The sequence below is a fragment of the Myiozetetes cayanensis genome, unplaced genomic scaffold (genome assembly GCF_022539395.1).
Source record: "Myiozetetes cayanensis isolate MyiCay16 unplaced genomic scaffold, myiCay2020 scf18, whole genome shotgun sequence".
Taxonomy (NCBI): domain Eukaryota; kingdom Metazoa; phylum Chordata; class Aves; order Passeriformes; family Tyrannidae; genus Myiozetetes; species Myiozetetes cayanensis.
Genome location: NW_026087389.1, coordinates 16,576,554 through 16,594,076, shown reverse-complemented (window position 1 = coordinate 16,594,076; position 17,523 = coordinate 16,576,554). Strand labels below are relative to the sequence as shown.

General features: G+C 40.3%; 1 protein-coding gene across 13 annotated transcripts in view; it reads right to left on the bottom strand.

Moving 5' to 3' along the window:
• The window catches only part of DOCK3 (dedicator of cytokinesis 3), a 184,564-nt gene that overhangs the window by 120,954 nt on the left and 46,087 nt on the right, over positions 1–17,523 (bottom strand). For all 13 annotated transcript variants that reach the window (XM_050312963.1, XM_050312961.1, XM_050312962.1 and 10 more), the window contains exons 6-7: positions 6,805–6,953; positions 1,461–1,545 (exon numbers count right to left, since the gene is read on the bottom strand). In XM_050312963.1, coding sequence (XP_050168920.1) covers positions 1,461–1,545; positions 6,805–6,953 — 234 coding nt within the window. The remainder of the gene's footprint in view (positions 1–1,460; positions 1,546–6,804; positions 6,954–17,523) is intronic.

Sequence of the window (17,523 nt, the reverse complement as noted above, 5' to 3'; positions counted from 1 at the left end):
GGGACGTTCTCTTTGGGACTTGAGTGACATAATCAGACTGCTCTGATAATAAATACTGGTTATTTGCAGTACCCCGAGTATTCAGAGTATAAAAATGTGCAGAACAAAGAACTGAGTAATAAACCAATCCTGTGAGCAACTCATCTTGCATTCTCTGAGTCCTGACTGGTTGAATTTGGTACCAGGTTATTCCCATATTGTATTGAGGGAGAACTCTGCTGTCATAGCACCAAACTCTCCTCAGACTATGGCACATTAGGAACAAACACTAAAATCAGCACTACAGAGTGATGCACTTCCACATTGCTTAAGTAACAATTTGTAATTTTTTCCATGAAATCCACTGTTAAATGGTGCAAATAATCCCAACCAGCAACAGCATCAGCCTGCTTGCAAAAGATGCCTTTGTTTTAGGGAGAAGTACATCTTGCATATCAAAAAACTCCACCTAGACATGGACCTGTCACTCTCTAATCTTACACAGCCAAAAGTCAGATCCATTTTAAAATAGAAAATTAAAAGTTTACTAGAAGTGAGTGGCACTATAACAGTAATTATGTAGAAAAGCCACTATTTTCTTTGGCAGACATTAAGCTCAGAAGTTGTATAAAACAACTGCTGAGGGGTTTTGTTTGTGTTGTTTTGGGGCTTTTTTACATAAAATAGCATCTGAGGAAGGGTTTTCATTCACTGTCCTGAATTTTACATGCTGTTTCTCTATTTACACAGTCCAAACCAAATTATCTGTATCATTCCTACTAACAAAGAATCCAAACACAGTTAAGTTGTAAAATGCATCAGTGGCTTTACAGTTCATTAATGGCACAATTCACATTTCCAAACCAACTGTAACTTCATCATGTACTAACAGGACTGTAATGATGATAGAATTTGGAATTTACTCCAATAAAGGAATTAAACTACCTCACCTGAAAACCCAAATATTCAAATGCACCCCATGTGTTTTCTAAAGGGCACTACACAACACAGATTTAATATTCAAGGATTAGTTTTGCCTAAATTTAATTATTCACTGGTCTCTTCCCCCTTTTCTGTGAGATCAAAAACCTTTGTAACAGGGCAAAAGTGTTTATTATCTCTGCAGCTCCTAAAAGCAGACTTTTCACTTAATTCTTCATTCCCAAATCTCCTGAAGGAATCAAACACTGGCTCTCATGGATATTCTGGACTCAGAGAAACCTTCACCAGGTTTCACATCATGTCACTTTATAAATTGGAATATAAATGTATCCAAGCATGCCATTTCCAAAAGAAAGTTGCTTCATTCTCACTAAACTGAGGGTACCAAAACCCTGACTGTTCTGGTGGTCAGGGTGCAAATGAAGAAGACTTTCAGCTCCAGCACCATTAAAGAAAACATGTAAGAGTAAAGAATAAAAACTTTCCCTTCTTTCCCTCCCACAGTCAAGACTCAGAGGCATCTCCCATGGATTTCTTACCATTTTATAAAGATCTGAAACACTGATCTGATCTGAATCCACAACCTCAAAGTCCTTCCGAGGAACTAAATCCAGGCCCAAGTGTCTGCAAAAGAGAAGGGAGGAGCAGTGTGAGTGTCACCCATCAGTGTTCATTGTCAGCTGCTACCCAGGGGCAGGGACAGGGAAACACCAACCTAGTGCAGTCTCACTGCAACTGGGACTCAATAAACAGATAACCCTTCGAAATAAAATTAATTATCAAACAAACCCCCACCGTGAACTTGTTCCTTTTTGTTCCCTGCCCTCAGTGGAGCTCCAGCAATTACTGCAGGGTGAGGTGTTTGCCCAGTATGTTGGTGCAGTACCCAAAACAAGGGAATTTCAAATATGGAAAAGCAGCAGGCAAATAAAGCCTGTACTCTGGTTTGTGCTGCAGTATTTGAGTAAGTTCCTTCACCAAATAATGAAAAAGTTCCATTAGCAGCCCTGTTCAAATGTGCAAACAGATCCCCAGCCTTGGGAAGCCACTTTGATATTGCTGGTGTTCGTACAACTTAACCCCCAGCTTCATCACTGTGTAAACTTTGCATTTTTTCTAAATAATAAATACAATAACAAGGACTTTAATCTGTATTTGTAGTAGTGGAAAACAGTAATTTTCCATTACTCTAAATGGAATATGTTGGCTCCAATCAAATACATGAACTATAAAAAATGTATCCCAGCGTAAGAAAGACGACTGGTTGAGGAATTCAGCAGTAAAGGCAGCAGTTCAGGTCACAGCTGCAGGTGAGCAGCAGACAGAATAACATTTTTCATCCAGACAAATAAATGAAAACCTGATAACAATTAATTAAGAACTGTAGACTGCAGAACAAGACATCCTGAAAGGTGACAAAATCCAGGTTTCACTCCATGGATCACCAGGTTCTGAGGTACAAAGAGTTCTGAGCATTACAATAAAAGCTACTCTCCACACACATACTAGGAGCAAATTAAAGAAACACATGAATTAACCATTTTCCTGCTTTTGTTTGATGTAACTGACTCTTCACTTATGGATATTTTATACTGAAATTCTTAACAGTCTTAATGAAAAAAAAAATAGAAGAGATGCCCTCACAAACCACCTTTGCACTCCTTCTGTCACTAACTACAAAAGAAAAGGAAAAGTCAATTTAATTTTGTAATCAGAGAGGGAAACATTCTGCACAGACTTGTTCCTGATGGCAAATGAAAAATTTTATTGGCACAAACCTCTCTGGTACTGCAGAGTGATTGTGTGGAGCAGTAAGCACGAGGCTCCAGGCAACAGAGTGTGTCTCTCTGAGCAGTTGGTTTAAAACAACAGCAAGGCAGAAGCAGAGGTTGGTAGGAGGAGCTCCCTTACCTTTGCTCACCACAGCAGTTCAAACATTTTACCCAGAAGTTTCCAAACTCCTCAGTTCTTTTTGAAACTTTGCCTAATCCAACTTTCCTTCTTTATTTATATCCCTAAACCATCACATCTCAAAAATACAGCTCGGCCCTGGTTCACTTGCTGGCAAACAACTGCCAGGCACTACTGTACAGTCATCAAAATATCCTACTGACAAACTGGAGTTTCCACATTCTTAGTTCTTTGCCAAAATCAATTACATTTTCAATGGGAAAAAAAAGGAAGGGTTTTCCTTCTTCAGTGCAGTTTCATGTCAAATACCAATTTCCAGATTCTAATGCCCCGTTGTGAAATGATGGTTTTACACCTTCTGCACATTTTGTTTTGATTAAACCTATCAAACATAACTTATCTGTGGCTCAGGACGAGCATCTGAAAACTGCAGCTGCAAAGAGGAAAATGACTGTATCTATTTACCAAATGAAAAAGACTAAAATAAGAATGCACTGGGTAACCCTTAACTGCAGCTGCCATTTGAGCCTACTTATAAAACTGGTGACAGGTAAAAGCAGTAAGAGATCACTGCAAAGGTTTTTTTTAAAAAATGGTAATGCTCGTCAAATTCATTCACAGAGTTTTTCCCGAATCTGAATATCCAAAGAACCTCCAAAACACCCTGACATTCACATGTGTACACATCCACCCACCCCTAAAGCACATTGATAAAGGAATTTGTCCTCAACACACAGATATGAAATAATCATTTCCTACTAATGTTATCAAACCCACTTGTCCCTGCAGTACAGTTCCAGGGCAGTTCCAAAGCTCTAAGAAAGTTCTTCAGGAAAAGCTGGCAGAGCCAATTCCAGCCTGCCAGGGTTGTATTTGCATCATTTCAACTCTCTGGAGACCTGAGGTCAAACAGTGGTTGGACTCATTACTCAATACATGACAAACGTATTATCTGCTACTTAATGATGTTCAACACAACTGCAGCAGCATCCCTGTGAAACTTATCTCATACCCTATTTTTAGTCAAATCCCTTAACACCGTGGATTTTCAGCCCAGAAGATTCTCATTCTCTAATTCTATGTTAATCCTGCACAATACTTGCTCCCTGCAAATAAGGGTGTCTCTGCTGTGGTACCAACACGCTGCCATTTCCTGTGCAGGTGGAAGTTCAGCTTTGTACACTGAATTTGTATCAATTATTTTTTAGTCTCTGCAGGACTGACAACATAATGCTTGAAACAGCAATGACAGTCAGTGGCCCACTTTCACTCTCTATTATCAAATACTGGGGGCAGCAGCTGCCAAGCAGTATTTCTCCAAAACATAGCATGCATAAAAATTACATAATGTACTGCTTTGTTTATTTGACAGTTCCTCTCTCCACAATACTTCCTTTTACAAGCAAATTCTTGTGCCCTTTTATTCTGCCTTCGCACTGAACCGCCTTTCAAAAAGATTTCCCAACTATACCTACAAAATATCCCCAAACCCATCAATCACCTCTTGGTAGCACATGCCTGGGATACTTCCACCTGCCATTTAGACATTGTTCCTTTTCTACATAAAAGTCTTTAGAATTTGCCTTTCTTTGGGAGAAAAGTAATTTAGAAATCCACCACCTAAAATCCCTGCATACCTTTTCTCTCAAGTGACATGAAAACAAACCGACTGACAAAATTACAGACCTTTTCAGCATTGAAGGTATTGAAAAAAAATCAATCTGGGCTTAATGGCAATTTTGAAGAATGATCCTAATTTATAGTATGTTAGTTTATTTACAATACAAACCCTACAGCATTTAGAATTCATAAAACCACAAGTCCTAACAGCTCCTCCTGGAAGAACCTTGCAGAACTATATCTAAAGACAGAAAAAAAAAAAAAAGGTCTTTAAGATGAACATCCAGTTTTTAAGAAGAGATTGGGAGAGCTCATCACATCTCTGCAGTGTGCATGATCTCATTCCCTTTGCTCCAAAAATGTCCACTTCACCTTGATCTTTTACCACTTTAATTTTCCTTGTATTCCTTCTCTCAGTATACCAAAGCCTCATTTAGAATAATTTTATTTCTCTTAGGTAAATGAGATGACTTCCAGAAACACTGCCAGCGTATTTAGGGGAAAACCACACCAGTTCAACAAACTGAAAATCAACCCCTCACTGGTGGTGACAGCGAGTGTGACTTTCACGTTTGCATCACTCCTTCCCAAATAATGTAACTGAGTAATGACCAATGTCAGGGTAAAAGCAGCTTTTCACTAAATTAGCAAACATGACATACTAGATGTGTAAGATTACCTGTTTCCTGAAAGCTACTTGGTCATGGAATATCTCTTGAGAGGTGGTTCTACCTCGAATAATTACAGCCCTGCTCCAACTGCAGGTGTTCAACCTTCTCAGTCAACAATAATGCACGTCAACAACAATGTTCTTCATTTATTTGATCTGCAAATCTCCATTGTGACAGAATAAGCAATGACCACTATTATAATATTGGAGAAAGGACCATACTATGTGAACATCTATATGAAAATCCTCAGGTTTTTTAGAAGATTAAGACAGGTGGTTGTAAGTTTTATGGTAAAACTCAGAGAGGGGAGATAGAAGAAAGTGGAAGAACTCTCCCAGAAATTCTATGGAAAAGAGTAATACTGCAGATATACCTTCAAATTCCCAGACATTTTAACTTAAATACTGCAGGTATCTCTGATATCATGTACCTTTCTCTCTCGAGGGAGTTCAGTACCTGTTCTTTTCCCACCCAAGCATCCTGAGCAGATGAATATAATCATGAACACACTTATATTTACTGATTTCACTGATGCTTCTCCAAAACTGTCAACCACTAGATTTAACTTACAGTGGTTAATGATCTTCCTATTTAGTGATTTTACGTTAAGAAAGTCTATAGCTGCCTCATAGGACAACCCATCCTCTTCATTGCTGCACTGCTGTCTGCTCTGCTCAGCTTTTTTCTTACAACGTTTTTGCTGCTTCCTGTTGCTAATTTCATCTGTAAACTCCGAGCAAAACCAGGCAGGTGTAATGTTCAAAAACAGTCTCTTGATTCCCATTTAACCTACTGGGAATGAGAATGGAAAATATCTAAGCTCTGCACTGCAGAGCAATGATGATGCCATCTATTCATATCCTTCAGAGCTTTCCTTCAACAAGGGAGACATGAAATGTAACCTGGGGCCTCACTAAACTTCAGGTGTGTCCCTCAGAGCAAAGACTGAGGTGGTGACTCAGGAACACAGTCCAACAGAGCTTAGTGAAAAATCCTGGATTTTCTTCCTTAGTCACCAACCCCTCCCCACTCCCACACGCTCATTAGGGCCAATCCCACTCCTGGTGGAAAAGGAGTCACTATATGCCTGAGAGTGAGAGTCATACGTGTGTCGTGCACAGCTTACCTGTCTGATACACATCTCAGAACAAACTATGCTGGCTTTTGTCTAATGGCATTTTATTACCATTTCTATGTGAATGTGTTGCAGTTGTCTTTGGCTTTAAAAACAACCCTCCACAACTTCACCACAGAACTGCCAAAGGAGAGTCTAAACTTCTGAGAAATGTCATTATATAAAAAGTCCAAATACCACACCTCGGCTCCAATGTCCCAGTTAATTCTGAGATTCTCTACTTCTTGCACCGACCATTAAAATACTTTTTCAGTGGAAAAAAATGTGGGTTTAGTAGCTCTGAACACATCCTCCCTAACATTTCCTAGACTGACACACGGTAAGTAAAGTGACCTAATCCTTTTAGAAGTGCAAAGAGCCTTAGAAAAGGCCTACCAGTAAACAGCTCCTTTTACAGCAACAGCAGAACTGTGCAACAAACTCACTGCAAAAACTTATATTCCATTTTCAAACAATCCCACCTGTGCAAATGAAACGTGTTGGGTTTTTTTGTTAAAGAAAGGTACTTAAAAGGAATGAGAACAAGCAGGTGGCAGCAGTACTTACTCATTGCCCCAGTCCAGCCTCACCGTGAGGTGCCTCTTGACCTCTCGCACCTGGTCCTGCGTCAGGTGCCCCGAGAGCAGCTGCCTGCGCAGGTCGATGAGCTCGTTCATCACATGGCGCAGCTTGTAGAACAGATCCACCTTATGCTTCTGTACAGGCACGTTTGGGGGAGCACAGGGGAGCAGGGAGAGAGGAGGAAACAGGCAGGGAGGGAGAAAAACAGCGGAAAGAAAGGGGGGGAAGTCAGTAAGTTTGGAAAGGGAAGGAGTGTGAGAAAGAAAGAAAGAGAGAGAAAGAGATTAATAAGTTACCACATTTTCACTGAACTGCCCTAGAGGAACATCGAGCCAGTTTTTACATGCTTTGAAATATTTACAGCAAAGAGTAGTGTCAATGGGTGCTATTTAAACTAAATAACTTCTTATCCCTAAGGTTTAGGCTCAATCTGCTAAGAGGTCCATTTTCTGATGGAAACTAATGCTATAAAAAAAAGGATTCATTATACACAGCAGGGATTGCTCATTCCAAACATACAATAAATTCCAAAAGATTTACAGTGATGGAAAGGTGAAAAGGCTTGGTTTCTGTCAGCAGTGAACTGAATGGTTCTAAACAGTCAGCACCAATTAGTCACCCCAACAAAAAAAAATTTCTTAATATTTTTGATATTCCAATTACTAACATTTACTCAGGTATTTATGTTGAGGGGGGGATATGAATATTCATTATCTGCACTCTAAAAGGGACTAAAGCAATTAATGATAAAATCCACCAGTAGAACTACTTTGAAAGAGAAAAATCACCACAGACAATAAAAAAACTCCACACCAGCATCATCAGGAAAGAAAATAAAACAAACTTTAAAAATCAAACAAAACAAAAAAACAAACACACCAAAAATAAACAACCAACGCCGCAATCCTTTCCAAAAGAACTACTATTATTCCATTATGGAAAAAAAACCTTCCCCAAAACCCACCCGACCAAATCCCCCAAAACCAGACAGATGTGGAAATACTTTTTTTTTTTCCCCCTGCAGAAAATAACTACATGGGAAGTCCACAAAAAGGCAAGTCTAGGGCCAACAACCAAGGCCATCCCTAAGATAAGGACGTGTGTCCAAACCACTCCACTATCTGCTGGGTCACACCTGTGCGTCCGAGGGGCTCCTGCCTACACAGTCACGACTCCTCACTGCATGAAACAGCCACTGTGCAATGAATGGGAATCCCAGGAGGAAAAACAAGATCCCCTGTAGCAGCTGGATGTTCTTTAAACAACTGAGCTCCATTCCCACTGCTCTGAAAGCCCTGAAATGTTTGAGTGTCACCTGGGGAAACACAGACTAGATGGGCTGACACTGAGCCTTCACAAGCTGGCACTGCTCTGATCACAGCTCTGCTCGTGCAGGAGTGCTTTCTAAAAGCTCTCTAAGTAAAGACACCTGCATTTAGCAAGACTGGGTCTGATGGAGGAACATCCACAAAGAGAAACATAAGTGGTTTCTATTGCAACACATTATTAGAGCAAGTGTTGTTGACTTGTTTTACCAAAAATAGCAAAGATGAGATGAAAAAAGAACTTCCACCTACTTGAGTTTGTTTTCCTGTAAGACCACTAGATTTGCATGACTTAGGAAAACAAACATCAATGCAATCCCTTTTGACAAGCTATTTTTTAATTTCTCTGAACCTGATTACACATCTGTTTTGCTGAAGGAAGTGGATTCATCTGCTGCTCTTATCAAACAATTTTCAGATGAAAAGATGCACCATCTTTCAACTGTGCATCAATACTGGTTTTGGTCCTGATTGGAAAAAAGAAAAACAGACACAGGTCCAACAGAAACAGATACATTTCCAGGGCTGAAAAACTTCTGTGAGGAAGATTATCATGAATAGCTGAAAAGTATAAAATTACTAGATTCTGTTTAGGTTTTATCCCTCAATGTGGTCAAAAGTAAATTCTATATAAGCTGAAGACCACAGTAAGTATGGGAAATATCCATTTCTATATGCTATTTATGTGAACAAGAAAAGGTTGTATCTTTTTCTAACACAAGATGAAGAAAAACAAGTTTGGGAATATTAAATACGCAAATTAGGTACACACAAACAATAAAGCATCTGGCAATGAAATTATCATGAGAATCAGCTCAGAAATCATCATATTCAGGCTTCCCAAAGTCTGCTAAGAGCCACTTTCTCACTCTTGTAATGCTGCTTCAAGGTTCTCAATGCATTCATGTCCAGACCACTGTGCTGACTAAATTACTGTATGTTCTACGGTTGTGTTTAAACATCATTTTTACAGAGGTATCAGAAGCACTTACGTTAAACACAAATAACTGAGATCACAGAATGCAAGTATTTCACCTGCTTTAAGCAGAGTGCACAAGCAGTGGCAGACAGAGCTAAACACAGGGTGTCCTTCAAGCAGATACAAAGGCCCTGCACGGAAGGGAGGAAGGGGAAGTGCAAAGCCCACGAAGCCGTAAATGTGATCTCAAGGAAGGAGTTATGAAGAATCAAAGATGCAAGACCCATGAAAGTGAAGGAAAACACTCATGAGAGAACAAGGAGAGCTAGAACAGAGTTGAAGGTGGCTTAATTCCAGGCTTGCAGGAGGCACAAGGTTTGAAGCAGTCAAAAAAAACAGTTCATAACATCCCTCCTCACACTACATGAGTCCTGTGACTAATAAGGTCCATTTGGGTGAGAAGGAAGGAAGGAGATGCACTTATTTTAATGACTTTCCTCTTCCTTCTCTCTTTCAAGCCAAAAAACCCCCAATATACTTCAATTTCAATTAGAGGAGCACCATAAACAAACCTGCAACTTTATCATCTTTTTAATAGTTAAATAAAAAGTATGCAAGTCAGTCTGATATGTAAGCATTTGTTCTGTTTTACAGCACATTTTCATATAACCTCTAACCTCTCACTTTTCATCTGGCTTTATCACAAGCTCCCAAGTAAGGAGCACTTTATCAGTCCATCCAGAGCAATCTGCTGTGTGCACTTATAAACATATTTGGCAAATGTTTTGCATCTGGAATATAAAAGCAAGTGTTTGTGCAGAACTTTTATGGCAATAATTAAGATGTGTCACAGACGAAGAACCTGGATGGCCTTAATGAATCGGGGACTCTTCTCACAAGCAGCACAAGTCCTCTAACATGTGTTACTGCCTTATTTTACCATCCCCAGACATAAAAACCTTTTCTGCATTTCTTTGATCTGTTATAACTAACAAGTCACACTAATCAGTGCTTGATGACCTTCACATGTGCAGCTGTGCATCAGAAAGAGGAATTCCAGCAATTTTTTTTTTTTTCTTTTCATGGCTTCATAACAACTCTGTGGAGTTCAAAAGCCAAAAGGTGGTTTCGGTGTGGGCCTTCCCCCTCTGCCAGGCCCCACCGGCCGCTCCCTCCGTCCCTCTCTTCAAAAGGTCAGGTTGAGGGGATGGGATCAAATTTTTGTGGGTTGCAATAAACACAGGGAGTCACTCACCAATGACCATCCTGGCAAAACAGACCTCACTTGGGGGAGTTTATTTATTGCCAATTAAAACAGAATTGGGTGGCGAGAAAACAAAAAAACCCAAACCCTAAAACCCCTCATCCCCAACCCACCCTTCCTCCCAAGACCAATTTTTTTCCTTTACTTACAACACGCCCACCCTTCAGGAGAACAATGGGGGCCAGTCCACAGCAGCTCCTCCCGGTTCCTCCTTCCTCCTCCCACTTTTCCCTTCTCCACTCGTTTTCCCATGTGGATCCCAGCATGGATACCTGCTCCGGTGTTCCTGGGGCTGCTTCTCCCCCTCACCCCTCCCAGCCTACGGGGTGTTTGCTGTCCCTGCTCTGCTGGCTCACCCCATGGCACTCAGGGGTTCGGGGGTGCCCTGTGGGACCGGCTGGAACCGCTCTGTGCCCTGAGGGACCGGCTGGAACCGCTCTGTGTGCCCTATGGGACCGCTCTGTGCCCTGAGGGACCGGCTGGAACCGGTCTGTGTGCCCTGAGGGACCGGCTGGAACCGGTCTGTGTGCCCTGTGGGACCGGCTGGAACCGGTCTGTGTGCCCTGTGGGACCGCTCTGTGCCCTGAGGGACCGGCTGGAACCGCTCTGTGTGCCCTCAGAGCCCTCAGTGCCCAGCCCAGGCCCAGCCCCGGCACAGGGGGAGTTTGAACGGGCAATCACCAAACCCAGCACCCCTGAAACTGTGGCTTTGAAATGCTAAGGCTGCCTTTGCCATTCTCCTCTAAATAAATGCCACATAACACGAGAATATATGAAAGGTTGGTATATTAACAGAAGCTGACCTATTTATATTCGTTTTGTTACCAGGACTTCGTTTAACACTACTGTAAAGTCAGGATTTTGCCTCTCTCAAGGGCAGTCCCTTAAGGTATTTCCTATAAGATTGCCTTAGGCTATAATAGGGGAGAGGGGCACAAAAAATTATTTTCCTTATAAAAGCAAGTGAGGAGCTTTTCCCAGGTTCCTTGTTACGAATTTTGGTATCTACATTAGATATTAAAGCCTGCAAGCACCATCAGCACATGAAAGGAAATACTAAAGCTAGAAAACACAAAACCCCTGCCTTTCTTCTCAGTTTTGTCTGGATTTTTTAATTAAGCAAATTACTTTATAGTAAAACTGTTGGAATTTATAGATTTGTGCCATATTTATAGTTTAATCTTACTCAAAATCTGTAATATAATTACCATGCAAACCTTAAACACCTGCTATCAAATTAGAGAGTATTCATCAAGTGCCTGTTGATGAATAAAAGTCAGACTACACAGGTCAATACAAGGATATCTCAGGAACAGAGAAAGGAACTGAAGTAAAATCTGTATGGGAGATAAGCACTGTACACAGGTATCATGACTGGTACCCAGAAAAAGCACCTAGAAAAAGCAATTTGGGAACCCAACTAATACTTCCCCATATTCTTCTGTTCTCTGTGTGTGCCTAGACCTCTGTTGCTGTTTTATTCCAGAAATAAAATGGACTTTAATAACAGTTAAAAAAAGGCAGACAACAAACAGGGAAAGTTTCAGCAAGCAAGAATGAAGTTAATAAATTACAACTTCTCCTAATTAAAACTACGTTTACAAAGGGTTGAGGTGCCATCCTGGAGTTCTCACAAGAGTTTGGGTTTGAGCTCACCCTTCTCTGACAGAACACCACTGAATATTCATAGAATCACTGGATTGTAGAAATGCTAAGGTTGGAAAAGACCTCTAAGATCATCAGGCCCAATAAAAAACATCAGTCTTTCAATCAAGCAACAGGCTGAGAAAGGAGGGCACCTCAAATTTGATTTATTTCCATTCTTCTACCATGAAAGTCTCTATTTATTAGTTCTCAATGTATTCATAAGGATGCATTATCATGACTAGTGTTTATTTTCTCCTATGAATATTCATAGCTGTTAGCTTCAAAAAGAAATTATTTACTCCAATAAAAATCTATTTAAATTGATTCTCTACTGTATTCACAAGAGGGCATTTCAATTTATATTATGTATAAAGCAGAGTAAATTAGAGTGACAGAAAAAATAAGTTCTTCAGACTTTCGCCACTGAAAATGTGTAAAATAGCTTAAAACACTGACGTGACAAAGGAGAAACTTCAGCAGTAAAAAGAATGATGTAACATCAATAAAAAAGCAAGAGCAGAGCAAACAGCAAAACAGAGCCTGTACAAGATAAGCAGAGATGTTGCTACAAGTATTCCCTCTGTATTAGATTAAATGACATCTCTGAATTACCATGTACCACAATTGAGTAGTGCAGTCACTTCTTTCTAGATACACTATGTCCTTTTGCTTCTTCCAAGAGTCAAATCCTTGGGCTCAGAGCTGAAAGATATTTTGAATTTACACCAGTAACTTCATGAAAAGGTTCCTTGCACTCTTGGCAACAATCCCAGGAGAAAGTATAAGAATTGTGGCTTTGCCTGAGTTGCAAAATAAAGTTAAATTCTCAAAAGAATGAAGCCTGGAATACAAAGCCCTGAACCGCACAGAAGCCCCTTGCACACAGCACCTCCCAGCAGCAGTTCATATGCAAACTCCTCACCCTCCTTATTCCCTCGCTCCTCTGAAATGTAGTACAAATTTCATCTGTGCAGAGCTTGTGGTAACCTCCCCCTCTACTCAGGAGCATTTCATATGCTTTACCAGAAACTCTGTGCAGCAAAACAACTGGACTGCCTCCAAAATCATTTCAGAACTTCACTGGGTTGCACATTAAAAAATTAAATGCAATTACTTGAAAATCCTTTACGATAAACAGAAAACAACAATTATTCGATCTGCTCCAAAGCAGAAATGGTGTATTTAAACCAAAGCTATCTGTCAACACGTCCAAAAGCCTGGTGATACCTTCTATCTGCTGCAAACCAAATGAACACCCCAGAGCCCTTCCCAGCTATTAACACCACAGGGAGAGGAACCCAGGGAACGCTGCAGCAGTGGCAGCACTTAAGGGAGAACACAACCCCGGACAAGGCTGACAGTGCTGTCAGAGCTATTTGCCCTGGAAAGGGCTGTTCCCTTTCCCAACATCTCCATCACTGTCTGTGAAGGGCAGTGGGTAATATTTAAACCTGTTACACAGTGCTCTGTACCCCCCAAATCAACCCATTTCAGTTCAGAGCTCTCCATGTAATGTTATGAAGAAAAAGGTATTTATGAAGGGTTAGTACCAAGCTATTGCTCTTCTTCAAGAAGAGAGGTTTTCTCCTATTTGTTTGTATCACCTCTCAGAACTTAAATTCCTAGTTTACAGATGTAATTCAGGACCTGCTTTTATTTATAGTAATGAAGTACTGTACAAACAACTTCTCCACTCTAAAAATCAGTTATGCCAAGTACAAGTTATTACACTCATAGCAATAAATATGTGCATCTTGACTCCCAGATCTCTTCCTTATTTACAACTTCAGATACCCGAGTTTTTAAATTTTAAACAAACCTAACACAACCTGTGTGTTTGACTTTGTGTTATTAGCATTCACATGTTTTTGTTACTCTTATATTCTGTACCACAAGAAATGCATCTTGGCCAGAACAGGACAGGAATTCTGGGTCTAAATTAGTCTTGTTTAGCTTTTTTTGGTTAACAGAAAAAAAGAGAATGCAATAAAAGGAGATTAGTTTTCTCCAGGAAAAATAAGAAAGGGCTCTGTGGGATAATTACTGTGAGAAGAGGAAAAATGTGGGTGAATACCCAAAAGTGGCCCTCTGTCTCCAACCAATCCCTATTCTGGCTGCCACTGATGGGAGCTGAGGGCTGGAAAAATCTACATAACAAGATTGTGGCAGAGACTGCAGCTTACCATTGCTTTGTTGAAATTCAACTGAAATTCCTAAATCTTTAGGAGCAACGGCAACATTAACCTCATTTCCTAACACCATAATAAACTTTTAACAAAGCTTAAGGAAATGGAATTGAAGGGGATAAACACAGAGGTTTAATTCTTCATTTCTATAATACTGCAAAACAAGTGACATTAACACCCATTTTCAATCCACATTACATTTGCTGAGGCCAGTTCTAAATCCTTTGGATATTAAATGTACTTATTTGTTTTCATGTTCTAAGAACAAAGAGTAAAAACATCTTACACGTTCTTAAATGTAAGCACATACAATTTAGGGAAAATTTAGTTTCCATTCTGAGGAAAAAGAAATACACATGCAAGGCTTTCAGTGTTTAATTAAGGATGATTACCCCCATTTTTGAATGGCTTCATCATGACATATAACTGCTAAAAAGACACAAGAACAAGGCAATACATTTTGCTTTACCATAATTCTTCAGAAGTATAACTATGTAAAGTCAAACTCCTTAAAGACATTACAGTAAGAAAAGAGCCCAAGAACACAAAAGAAGCTTCTTTTTCCCACTGTGATCTTTTTTTCAGGTTGTGATCCTGCTTTTTGTCCTGCTCCCTCCCCTCAGGATCCTGAGCTCTCCCATCTCCAGGTCACTGCAGCCAAGGGTGCCTTTGACCTTCATGTCCCCAGCCTGCCCTTGTTTGTAAATACGAGTCCCAGTAGTGAAGGAGCTTTAATAAGCAGAACCAAAATTGGTACTGATTGTTCCCTGCTCACATCATCACTGCCCATTCTTCTCGCAGACTCGTGTCCCCTATTTACACAAAACCCACGCTCATAATGGCCCTTTACATCCCAAAATATATTTGCTGAATTGTGTGGCCTTCCAGAGGGAGAACCGATGGCCTTGAAACAGAGCAAATATGTTGGGTTTTTTTCCCCCAGAAGTTCTGGTCCCACAGAGCCTGGACTGCTGGTAAATCTGGCTGAAAGAGGAGCACTCTGAACCTCCTGCTGGAACCTCTGTTACAGCCCCTCAAAGGCCTCCTGCTGAACCACTCTGAGTGCCAGCAGAGGCCAATTCTCCTGATATACTGGGACAGGGGAAGCTGCATGGCCTTACCTGATAAACACACATACCTGGAGGATTTGGGAAGGCACCGCATTCAATACTAACTGGTGGGATTTATGTGTCAGAGCAGTAATAAATGAAAACATTTTACTCTGAAAGAAACTGAAGCAGTATTAAGTGTGGAAGCCTCTATATTTCATATTTTAGATGACTTTTTACCATCAGTCAAATGCAAAAGAACTAAAAACATTCAAAAGCAAGCTTCCTACCCATTACTAAATGGCTATATTCTTTTGCAAATACAATATAACCTTCCTCCTAAATCAATGTTTTAAGGTTATTTTCAGCATGACAGAGAAGCTATATTACCTTTCACATCAGTGTTAGAGTTAAATGCTTTGATTTCCATTTTGAATAAACACAATATATTTATTGATGTCATATTAATAAATAATTAATATTCTCACTAATTAATCATACTCAAGCTAAGTTACAACTTGCATGACAAATATATATATCAAGAAATTCAAACTGATTACAGTACATAAGTTCTGCCAGAGGAACAGTTTAGCTGTGCCAAATTCTAAAGTCGAAAAATACTCTCTCCCTAAAGCATTTCCACTGCATTTAAATCAAACATCTGCTCTTCTGACGCTATTTACATTCTTAACAGGGAACTTCACATCCAGTGGAGTTCAAGGGTATAACCTGATCCTTTCACCCTTTTCCTAGTTTCTCTCACAGAGTGTCCCACAGGGCACAAAATTAATATTCTCATTCAGACATGGCAGTGGTCTGGAAGGAGTATTACTGCTTTGAACCTGACAGGCTCAGCAGAGAGAGACAAAAAAACCCTCAAAAGAAGTCCCAGAGTCTGCAGGACTGGGTCAGCACATGTCAGCTTAAATGTGTCCATCAATTCCTGTCTCTGGCAGGATCCTCTTGCAGGTCATGCAACACAAGTTCATTATGGTAGGGAAGATTTTGCCAGAAGCCATCTTAAAGTTGCATTAGGGGCACTAAAAATGTTAAGGAAGAAAACCACAAGCAAAACACACCCTATCAGTCCAATAAAGTATAGAACACAGGCCATTATTTGCAAACTGGCTTGATTAGCACATTTTGTAATTAATGATCCTGGGCATGGTGCCACCGTTTGTCCTGCAGCGTTTCTGTGGATCCCTAAAGAAAACTGCTCAATGGATTTCGGTGGTTTTCCAGCTACAAACTCCTCATGTAAATTCAAAACAGTCAAGACATTTAAATATCGTTCAGCTGCAAAAACATCTCCACTGTGCTTCTCAGAGACAGCTTCCAGGAAATTTCTTTCCTCTAAATGAGCCGATTTCAGTTTCAAAGGAATAGTTCTAAGGAAAAAAGCAGATGGGTTTCCAAAATCTGAGACCACTGTCCAGCAGAGGAAAACCCTTCACAGAAGAAATGACAGCCCATTTACCCATTTACCACAGCAGTTTAAATGAGAACTGATCCACTTCCACTTCCCCACACAGATGTTCAGCAGAACTTGGATCCCTCCTGGAAGCCTTCATTTTGTCTATATAAAATAATCACTTGGCAGATCTTAGGAAACAACTGTTTTCTCAGATTAAGACCAAGATGAACTGAAATTATGTCCACCTTACTTGTAAGATCAGCACTTTCTGGGAGGTAAGCTTCTAGCTTAAAAAGCTTAAGGTTTCCAAATTTTCTGTTTCTGCTGTATATTATAATGCAATTATTTTTATTCACACACCAGACACAAAATTTAAAATTGTGAGAAAATGAAAAGGATTTTCTCATTACTCACAGTAATGATTCTTTATGGCTCTTAAAGTTATCTTGATTTATGCAAACTCACAGTGATGTATCAACGCTTTTAACAGTAACGCTCTTTTGTGTCTCAGACATGATATCTGCCTCCCACCACTATTAAAAAAAAAAAAAAAAAAAAAAAAAAAAAAAGCAGGAGCCACAGCTCTTGGTTCTGCAATCCACTTATGATGCTCCTACTGTGGAGCATGACAAGAGGAGAAACAAAGGGCAGGCCATGGATCCACACACCTGAAACAGCAGCTAAATAACTGGGACTAAATAACTGTCCTCTCTCTTAGGTGTCCCAGTCTGGGTTTAGTGCTCCTGCCTGATGAACAAGGCCATGAGTTACGGCAATGACCAGCACTGGTCACTGTCTCAGTTGCAGGTCGTGGACACAGAGCCCGTGAGAGCACAGGTTGGTTTTTGTGGGAACCCCACCAATATGGACATTCCTGGAGCTTGCAGGTGGCTCTGCTGA